This window comes from Poromitra crassiceps (genome assembly GCF_964638095.1).
Source record: "Poromitra crassiceps genome assembly, chromosome: 25".
Lineage (NCBI taxonomy): Eukaryota > Metazoa > Chordata > Actinopteri > Beryciformes > Melamphaidae > Poromitra > Poromitra crassiceps.
In genome coordinates, this window is record NC_139649.1 from 2045556 (window position 1) to 2056538 (window position 10983).

Below are 10983 nucleotides of genomic sequence, written 5' to 3' on the forward strand. Positions count from 1 at the left end.
AAAGAAGAAGGAGTGGAGGAGGCATGGAGAGGAGTGAGGCTGTCCTTCAAGGCAGAGGGAGACGCAGAGTCCGATGACAGGCCGAGGGACGGCAGGACGAGGACAGGCACCTGGGCTACGGCCTCCTCGCATCCCGCCGCAGTGTCGTTGGACGCTCTGGACCTGGGCAGTAAAGTTACGTATTACTGTAATTGTATTACTTTTACAGTAATTAGTAATGTAAGGGATTACAATTTCCAAAACACTAATTATATTTACAGTTACTAATCCAAGTCATGTTACTACATTACTTTCTCCAGTGCTGGCACAACACTAAAACAAAGTGTTAAGATAGGTCTGACTATGTAAAACCACTGCGTTGCCAGAATGTGATTAGTTTTTTGTCCTATAGGCAAATAAATAAAAGTATGTAGTTTGGCTGATTGTTGACTCCTTTAAGGTTAATTATTGTTGTTCCAATTATGATTCAGTTTTAGAAGGAGCTGGCTAAACAAGTTGTGCATCACTTTTTTTAAGGAGGTAGCAAAAGTAATAGTAATCTAATGAGTAACACAACTAATTACTTTTGATACCAAGTAATAAAGTAATTCTATTAGTTTTTAGTAATAAGTAACTAATTACATTTCCTGAGTAACTTGCCCAACACTGGACAGCTGCTCCAGGGACATGGCCGACAGCTGCAAACTCTGTTCCCCAAAAAAGTTCCTGTCCAACTCGGATGGAGACAGGAACTCAAAGCTTTTCATACCTTCAAAACAAAAGAGAAGTGGCATCAGGAATCACATCTCTGATCAGATTTGGGTGATTGAAACCAAAGTACCGTTGTTCTCTTACCTGTAACAAAACCTTCCTCCATTGTGTCTTTGGGCTGGGCTAATGAGTGCCAATTGAAATCAGGTGGGGTTTTAACTATTGGAGCTGCTTGCTAATTGGCCCAGCTGGAAGCTGGGCTGTATCTGGCACAGGACATGTTCTGCTGGTTATTGTTTATTGTTTATTGTTTATTTGCACAGAGAAAAAAAAAAGAATAACAGATAGTACAAGTATCTTAATACAAAGAAATTGTGCAGGTGAGGGAAAGAAACCCTGAAGGGCTTATAGAGTCTCACCTTATTTAAAAACAAATTAAAGACTAATAATGAAAAAAAAACACAATCAGGACAATATATTTAAAACAATAAAAAAGTTTAAAAATATATATATATATATAAAAAGAAAAGAAATAATAAAAGAAGGAAAAGAAAAGAAAAGAAAAAGCAAACCGGTGCACCAGCGGCTTAACAAATTAAATCAATCAATAAGATACAGGGGTAAAGAAATCAGGTACTGTGCTCTTTTAAGAGAAGTTGTTTAAGTTTTTTTTTGAAAAGTGGAAATGAGGAGTGACTATGGAGTGCAGCAGAAAGACTGTTCCACATGAATGGACCTCTGTATTTGATTGAGAATTGGCCAAGGTTAGTTCTGAAAAACTGACTGTGTAGAAGATCAGCAGATCTGGTGTGATAACAGTGAATAAGAGACCTACTAATAAAGAATCTGTCGAAAGAAATGGGAAGTAAATTATTGACAAATTGAAACACAAAAAGACACATCTGAAATCTATTAATGTCAAATGTGTTTAACATATTGCCTTTCTGGGTGTGGGTTAAATAGACAGGTGCTTCACCCAGATGATTTCCCATGCACATTACATCTCTGATAAGCACTTTACACGGCTGGTAGCCCCACATTATAATATTGTAATGTCGATGTCACTTTTACATTTATTGTACGTATGTGCATGGCAGTGTATATCTGTTCATGTATGTATGGGGTTGTGAGGGTTACTTTAAAAATGAAACCTGAATTTGATCAGTTTTTGCATTTTTGTGCTATGGATAAAGTTAAACATTATGTTAAGCTGTATTTTAAGAAAAACAATAAACAGTAGTGCAAAGAATTTGATTTCAACTGTGTAAACAGCAATTTTACATATTCTTTTGAATAGATCAGACCTGGTATTATGAAAGAGTCATTAGCGCAAAAACATGATAGATTTCAGATTAAATCTTCTGAACAAAAGAATAATGAATTATTGAAAAGTATGGATGTAGACTGAGGAGCTCTGACTACTGTATAACAACTACCAGTGTAGGGCAGCAATGCACTGACCCGTGCATAGTCTGCCGGAAATCAAAAGAAGAAGAAGAAGAAGAGCTGAGCTGCGCACGCCCATGGCGCACTAACGTCATTACGTCACTACCCCGTTTCCAGGAGAAAAGAAGCGCGCGAGATAGAAATCCATGAGCGCGGACAACTAATCGGTCCAGCTGTTCAGGCTGTAGCATTCAACAGTACAGCACTGAATTTATATTAGCAGCATAGATTAATTTACAAAGGCAACAAACAAGCTGGATATAACGGCATCATATCGGAATACACGCACATGCAGCAGTACAAATCACCGTCTGATTGTAAACAACCGAAACAGTGGATTTGGACATGTCTTGGCAGCGCGGGTAAGATGCTGATAAACTGTATTTGTTGTCGTATAAACCAGCTCAAACAAATAAGTGTCACATTATTAAATGCATTCAGTTGTAACAACGCTAAATCAAGACATTTTGCGACCTAACGTTACGTTAATTTGGCGTTCGTTTTGAGTATCGATTCTAACTTCTGCCGCCCTTTCCCCAACGTTATTTATCAGGGTGCAATGTTTGCTTTCTGGCGTTAGACGTCCTTCTCACACGAATAAACTCAACTTGGCAAACGTTAACGTTCAATCTGGTCACTTTTTTGTTTACCCTCAATGAAATCGCCAAGTTAGGCCCCAAACTTGGTAATCAAGCTAGCCTCGCCGCACCACACAAGCCAGTGCGGGCCAGTCTAGCTAGTTTTTACAGGGATGCAAACTAGTCACCTTTTTCATCCCAAAATAGGAGGGTTTCTGAGTGGTTTTTATGTCTTCCCTGGTATCTGTCACATTTTTCACTATCCATCACTTTGCATCCCTGTTTACAAACCAGCTTTGTAGGGTTAACGTTATCTTAATCGCAGTTATTCGTTTTTTTTCAGTGAGGAGAGTGGAGAGGACGCCAAATACCACGACACTGACTCTGATGTGGCAGAGCAGAGAGACTGTGGAAAAGTGAGGATGAAATGGACTCAAGACGAGGTGATTGTCACATGTCCCCGTATTTTAGCATGTGGCCTGGCTGGATGGCTTCTCTTGCAGTCACAGTATAACTTAACAAGTCCTTAAGAAGTCCAGCGACAGGAAGTAACCCACAGCTCGCAGGACATCAGCACCCCTGATGTTGAGGCAGGTCCTAGCACCGAGGAAAGCAGAGAGGCCAGCCAGCCAAAGAGGGAGAAGATTAGTGGTCAGAAGTATTAGTTTGTTAGCCTGTTAGCTTGTTTTATTCTGGATTGGGCTTCTAAATGTGTTTTTCCTCGGATTTTGGCACAAGGGATAGTAACATCTTGTCCTGTGTATTAATTAATACTAAAGCTAGCTTAGGCTAGTGACTGTTGTGAATAGTGCAGCTGACAACTAGGGAAAGACCTAGTGACAGCATGGAAAGACAGCTGACAGGAGGGATTAGACCCCATCGGGGCTGCAGTGGGTTAGCTGCTCATTGTGGCAGTAGCCAAGGCCAATAGGCCATTGGTTACACCCAAACTTGCTACAAAACAGAATTATGTAAAAACACCCCTAGAGTCTGCGAGAGCGGGGCCGGAAGATGACTCACCTACTGTATGGTTGACACGGTTATTGACTCTGGAACGGACTTGACTATGAGTAGGGAAAACATGTCAGTGGAAGCCACTAGTTCAGATGTAGATGGAAAGAAGTGTCAGGTTTGCTTGTGTGGCTGGCAGAAGGTAACAACTTTAAAGGGCCTTAGAATCCATCCAGGCAGGTAGAGGGAACACAGGGACCCCGCATTGATAATTATTTCTTACGAAGTTTATCAAGTCAGTCGGGTGAAGTCCAGCGACAGGAAGTAACCCACAGATCGCAGGACATCAGCACCCCTGATGTTGAGGCAGGTCCTAGCACCGAGGAAAGCAGAGAGGCCAGCCAGCCAAAGAGGGAGAAGATTAGTGGTCAGAAGTATTAGTTTGTTAGCCTGTTAGCTTGTTTTATTCTGGATTGGGCTTCTAAATGTGTTTTTCCTCGGATTTTGGCACAAGGGATAGTAACATCTTGTCCTGTGTATTAATTAATACAATGGCTTCCTGGCAACATAACCATGTTTTTGCTTTTTGTTTTGTTTTTTTACACAGGATGACAAACTTAAGGCTCTGGTTCAAAAAGTGGGATCAAGTGATTGGAAATATATTGCCAGCCTCATGCCAGTGAGTTTGATCTACCTTTCTGCTATTGTCACTTTAATAAGCATTATACTTTAGAAATGTGGAAGGAGCATTTTCTGTAGCTTCTAACACTTCTCTTTATTTGCTCAGAATCACACTGAACAACAGTGTCAGCACCGCTGGTTTAGGGTGTTGGATCCAGATTTGGTTAAAGGTCCTTGGACCAAAGAGGAGGATGAGAAGGTAAACTACTTTTTTGGTTGTGAGAATACACATTTTATTGTTCACTGCGTCTTCCCATGAACAGTGTTGGTAGACCTACTATGAGTTCGTTATGATGCTAGTGTCCATTTTCAGATGCATACTGACTGCCTCTCATTTCTCCTTTCAGGTTCTAGAACTTGTGAACCTCTATGGCAACAGACAGTGGGCGTTGGTAGCCAAGCATCTGAAGGGCAGACTGGGGAAGCAGTGCAGAGAGCGCTGGCACAACCACCTCAACCCCGAGGTGAAGAAATCGTCCTGGACAGCTGAGGAGGACCTCATCCTCTACAAGGCCCAGAGCGTGCTCGGAAACCGCTGGGCCGAGATCGCCAAGCTGCTCCCTGGAAGGTAACTCATCCAGAGCCTTCTGTCTACACTGGATTTAACAGGCTCAGAGGTTGAGGCTGACATTTCCATGTTATGAAAGTAAAGTCTCACTTATTCCCCCTACTCCACACAGTTCATCTTATAACTTGAATTTATTCACAGGACAGATAATGCTGTGAAGAATCACTGGAATTCTGCTATCAGACGCAAGTTAGAGATGGGCTTCTATGCTGGGGAGGTCTTTAAGCCAAATGAACTTGAAGAGATGTTGGCCCGTGTTAATAAAGACATGCAGGTGGGCTACCATTCATTGACGTGCTCATCTACATGCATGGTGTGCTCATAGGTAAAGATGAATAGACTATCAAATGGAAATTAATCCTTTTGCCTCATTTCACAGATGCCCCATTGCTCTGATGCTACTGTGGACGAGCCAGAGCAGAAAACAAATCCTTCAGTAAGGGGCCAATCACTAGTGTGACAAATATCACAATTTACTGGCCATATAGACTTGTTAATAAACAACACATACTCGTAGTAGTGGCCATGTTTGTGATATGATTGTTCCTATAGATTTTCACCTTTGCCTCTTCTTGCAGGAAACGTCTACTAAAGCCGCTGGAAAAGCCGGCCCAAACGAGGCCGGGCCCTCGAAGACCTCGTCCTCCAAGGACGGCCTGAGCTCCAAGACAGAAGCAGACGCGTCAGGAAAAATCAACCCCACCAGCTGGGTGGTGGAGAGCTCTGGCCTCTTCTTGCAGGAAAAGTCTACTAAAGCCGGTGGAAAAGCCAGCCCAAACGAGGCCGGGCCCTCGAAGGCCTCGCCCTCTCCCAAGGACGGGCTGAGCTCCAAGACTGAAGCAGATGCGTCAGGAAAAATCAACTGGGTGGTGGACAACTCCGGCTTTCTCTCCCCCACAGTCCCACCCTTGAACGACGTGATGGACATGATAGATGTGGTAAGAATATTGCGTCAATACAGTTGAATTATTATTGGAGAGCACTCCTGACTCTGGATTGTCATGTAGAACCCCTGCTTGAGAAACTCCCTGCTCAACATTACTGGCAATTTAAGAGGTACATAGTCTGTGTGCCATGTCCTATAACCTCTTAGATTTCTTCACCTGGCTGCAACAGGAAGGCCAATGTGAGCCACGTAGAGAACGCCCTCTGCCTAGCCAGAAAGACACATTCAGAAATTCCAAGTCCATTGGTGTTACATGGTAGGGAGGAGAAACCCAGTCAGGTCAACACTGAGCTTACTGTTACACCTGCTTCGGTCCCTAAGAAGCTTCGTAAGAGCTACTGTCAGCAGAGAGACTGCTTCTTCAGTGTGATGAGGTGTAGTAGTAAAGAGGCACTCCTATTGGTCATTGGAATGATTTACTCATTTATCAGCCAATAAACAGCAATTGATTAAATGGCAATTAACATTACAACTAATTATAGAGAAAAATTAGAGGTCATTAAAACGTCCATGACCCTATATAAAAGGGAGCTAGGGCTCTTTCTGTCTGTCTCACTGATGTCATAAATTCACACGAGACAATTGTGACATCATCAGTGATGTCAGAGGCATTGTGACATCACACACACACACACAAGAGACAGACACGCGCGCACACAAAGTCCCAGTGAGGATGCCATCAGTGATGTCATACATTGTGACATCATCAGTGATGTCATCAGTGATGTCATAAAAGCAGTTGTGACATCACTGATGTCATAAGAGTCCCACCGATTATGTCATTAGTGATGTCATAAGAGCAAAATCAAGTCCCAGGGGCAGACACTGAAAAAAGTGGGAGTCTGGCTTCAGCCATGGACAGCTGTATGTTGCCAGCTCCAGGACAGGTGATCCAGCATCCCTGAAGTATGCCATCAAGGAGCAGCCAGGGCGAGCGTATGCGGGCGAGCCTAGGAGTCGAGCGCACGAGATGCCTAGTTGATTCAAATATTTCTTATATAATTTTCTTTGCTCATTGTTATCTTGTATATTGATGTTACTGCAGTTAATATGCCATTCAAGACGAGTGATTTTAGAACATGAATTTCATGTTTTGATGGAATTTCTAATTTTCTCTCTTCTAAATAAATCTAATTTACCATGCTCATCCCTGCACCGCTTGTCTCCGCTGTCAGGACCTCGATGGCTGGCGCAACCTCCCTCTCCTGTCCGAGGAGAGCCAGAGCCCGGAGCGCCACCAGTTTCGCCTGGAGGGGAGCGCCTTGCAGGAGCTGAGCAAAGGCAGCAAGGGGGAGCTCATCCCCATCTCGTCCGGAGGGGTCACCCCACCCTCCATACTGAGCCGCCACCGCATCGCCTTGTCTCCCGACACCAGTAACTCCACGACACCCAAGAGCACACCTGTGAAGAGCACACCTGTCAAAATCCTGCCCTTTTCTCCATCACGGGTAAATCCCTCTGTCCATCTTGTGGTGTTTCTCAGTGGCGCTTGTTGGTAATGCGGTCTGTTAAATTGCTGCGTTTGTCATTTCAGTTCCTCAACATGTGGACCAAACAGGACACTCATGACCTGGAGAACCCGTCCCTCACGTCCACGCCGGTCTGCAGCCAGAAAGCCATGGTCACCACGCCGCTGCAACGCGAAAGGACGCCGCTCAATCAGAAGGAAAACAAGTCGGAGCGCTATACTACTCCGCGAACCCCAACGCCGTTTAAAAATGCCATGGAGAAGTATGGTGTTCTACAGCCTATGGTGAGTTCCCCTCTGAGAGTGTCAGCAATACTGTGTTGACGTTTGTGAGTCAGTTCAGTTTCTGGATGTTTCAACGCTGCTATTTTCCCTCCTGCACATCTTAAAGCCTCAGACTCCAAACATGGAAGATGACTTGAATGAGGTGATTCTCAGAGAGGCTGGGATTGAGCTGGTAGTAGTGGATAACAGTCCGCCGCGGTCCGAGCATTGCCGCAAAATGATGGTGAGTGTGGGACATACTTTGTTTTATACTTCACCCGTTTGAACAGAATACTACACTTAGAAGTAAGTTCTTCCATCAAGTTGGCATCGTGCGATGAGATTGATGGCAGCTTCACCTCTGTGTGTCCAGTATTCATCGAGATCACTATGCCGCATAGTTAATGCTTTAGCACACGGTAGCATTTTAGTGGATGGTACATACTAGCTTTGTATCCTCTCAAAGCACAGTAGCGCAAAAAAGAATGAAGAGATGAACCGATCTATCGTCAAACATGTTCTTACATTTAACGGTTTTCCCTGGATTTTTTTTAGACAAAGGTGGAAAGGCTGGAGAACAAGTGTGGCATGTGCAGCGTACACAGTTTGTGTGTGTGCACTCTTTGAGTTTTCTTTCAACAATTTCAGACACATTATTATAATTGTTATTTTTGCACTATTTCTTGCATCTTTTTACACGGGGTTCCTATCTGGAGGAAACCCCAGGGGAGCACATGTAAACTCCACGCACAGAAAGGCCCTTTTGACGAGCCCACCTAGGGAGTAGTAGTTATACAAAGGTAGTGTGCATTTGAATTAGAATGGCAGGGAAACCCTGCATTTGTTCAAAGTTCTTGCAATCGCGTACTTTTTTTTCAAACAAGTACAGATGCTGTACAGGACCACAGCGCTCACAATGCAACACCTGGCTTTCCCTTCCTGACTGACTCACCTGAAAATGCCCCCTATAAAGGGTTTATCTTGGGAAAGTTGGTTGGTTGATCCTTTGTATAATGTATTTAATGCCCTGCGTAGTTCGTTTAGTAATAGGCTTTTGATGCCTCGGTGCTCTACTGAGCGATTTAGAAGATCTTTTGTTGCTGCTTCTGTAAAATTCTTTAATGAACACTGCTAGCTCTGCATTATGAGGCTCTCTCTACTGTGTTATTGTTATTGTGCTGTATGTTACTGTTTCTTGTTTGTATCTGTACTCGCTCTGGTGGCAAACCATGTTTCCCCTCTGGGATTAAGAATAAACACCATACCATACCATACAGTAGTACATGCTGTTTTTCAACAACAGCCTGCTTCACATTTTCACACCATGACACAAATCCACACCTCTGCGCTGCCGGTTAGAGAGTCACATCTTCTACTGTTGGCCGCTGAGCAGTTACGAGTTAAACTATAGTGCTACTGGTGATGGATTCATTGGAATTTCCATATCCTAATGAAGGTCTGTGCGGACCGCCGGACCGAAACATTGTTAACAGTGTCCAGGAATTTCCTCATTCTTATGTTTGTTTTTGTTTTGTTTTTATTTTCCCAGAATCGACCTCCTAAGAAGAAGGTGCGTAAATCCTTGGCCCTAGATGTCATGGAGGTGACTCCAGCCAAAGATGAGTCTGAACTCAAACACAGCATCAAGGTAAACAAGCGCACCTTTAAATTTAGACCACCGCACTTTTCCCCCCTCAAGCCCCCCTAACCAAACACCACCCATATCCCCCTAGCCACTAATCCTACCCACCCCTCAAATCCAGACTCAATCCCAACCTTTTTTGGTTTGTGCAACCATCTTGCTGCCACAAAAAATCTAGGGACCCCAGACATTCAAATGTCTGTACATCAGTAATATCAACAGCAACATGTAACAGTATGCTGACTTTTCTCAGAATTACAGCATTAAACTCAGAATTTTGACTTTATTCTCAGAATCATGACTCAAACTCAGAACTCAAATACATTTTCAGAACCCCAAGGTTGGGAACCACTGCTGTACCACCACCCATATCCCCCTAGCCACTAATCTACCCGCCCCTAGAATCCCAACTTTCTAGCACCTTCCAGTTCCTTCGTATCCAAAGCCACGGCCATTTTCCCACAAAACGTCCATGAGTGACTGACTGACTGTCCTGACTTTTCCATCTCATGACCCTGGTGGAACCGCTGGTCCAGCGTCACAGTAAAAAAGAAGAAATGTTATCCTGTCAGTGGTTTTGACATGCATGCAATTTTTCTTTATTTTTTTTTGTCACAGGAAGAAACATCGCTCTCAGTTTCTTTGGAGTCGTCTTCGTTTTGCATTAAGAGGGAGGAAAACATTTTGGATCAGGGCTTTCTTTTGGGACCAAGTGATAGTGCCATACTACCCAGCCCAGTGCCCCCAACTCTAGTAAGTTCCACCTTTTTTAACCTAAACTGAATGGAATGCCTCTACATTTTTCACATACCAACACGTCTACTTACCGGTATATATAATTCTAACAAGCCGTTTCCTCTGTGCAGATGTCTAAGGAGTGGAAGACTGTTGCATATGGGCAAACTAAAGACCAGCTCATAATGACTGAGAATGCAAGACGCTTTCTACGCTCACTGAGAACCCATGTTCCCAACCGGGCTCTCATTTTGTCTCATTTTTGAGACACCTCTCAACCATAATGCCAACATGTTACACATACAGAACTTTGTTGTTTTCTTCTAGTTTTGAACAACCGTAGTCATCATTAGCCTGGTAATGGATATCATACAGTTAACCCGACAAATGACTTAAGAGAGGGATAATGGATGATAACAGAATGGTGCTTTTTAAAATCAGTTCGCCTTAGTCAGAAGGCCTTGAGCAAGGCTTGAAAAGCAAGATATGCATCACATTTCACTTGTTTTTGTTTTTCACTTAAAATTAATTTGAAAAGAACAGTGAATGTACAATGATAAATTATAGTAGTATTTTACTTTCAATTAATTGTTTTTCAATGCATGAAGTATGAAATTGTTTAGTATTTGTTAAGGTTGTGAATAATCTAAACTCAGGTTGCATTATCTCACTCAAGTTCCCACACATCTTTTGAATTTGATTGTGGAGTGAAGTGGTGAAGGTTGATCAGTAATATAAGAAAAATATTTACAGGGAAAATGTTGTCAAACTTATGGCTTGTGTGTGTGTGTATATACTACAGTAAAGATGTGCAGATCAGAGCAATCTAATCTATATACAATGTATGTAGCCATGGTTCTGGTGCAGATGTATGGAGCTAAAATTAACATGGGGCTTGTGTTGCGTTCATGTGCTATTGGAAATATTGTAATTAGAATTTGAGTGAGCTACTGAGAACATAGTTGAGTAGTTCGAGGGCAGAGAACATGAAAGTTATGTCAACACTTGTTGGCA

At 43.0% G+C, this 10983-nt stretch overlaps 1 protein-coding gene across 1 annotated transcript; it reads left to right on the forward strand.

The window, feature by feature from the left end:
* The first annotated feature begins 3082 nt into the window (after nt 1–3082).
* On the forward strand, nt 3083–10983 carry mybl2b (v-myb avian myeloblastosis viral oncogene homolog-like 2b). Its single transcript, XM_083660692.1, has 13 exons — nt 3083–3157; nt 4273–4344; nt 4453–4545; nt 4694–4914; nt 5056–5188; nt 5294–5350; nt 5493–5852; nt 7036–7308; nt 7395–7613; nt 7720–7836; nt 9142–9240; nt 9853–9987; nt 10101–10983. Exons 1-13 carry the CDS (start codon nt 3137–3139, stop codon nt 10233–10235), a joined length of 1935 nt encoding a protein of 644 aa, XP_083516818.1. The 5' UTR covers nt 3083–3136; the 3' UTR covers nt 10236–10983.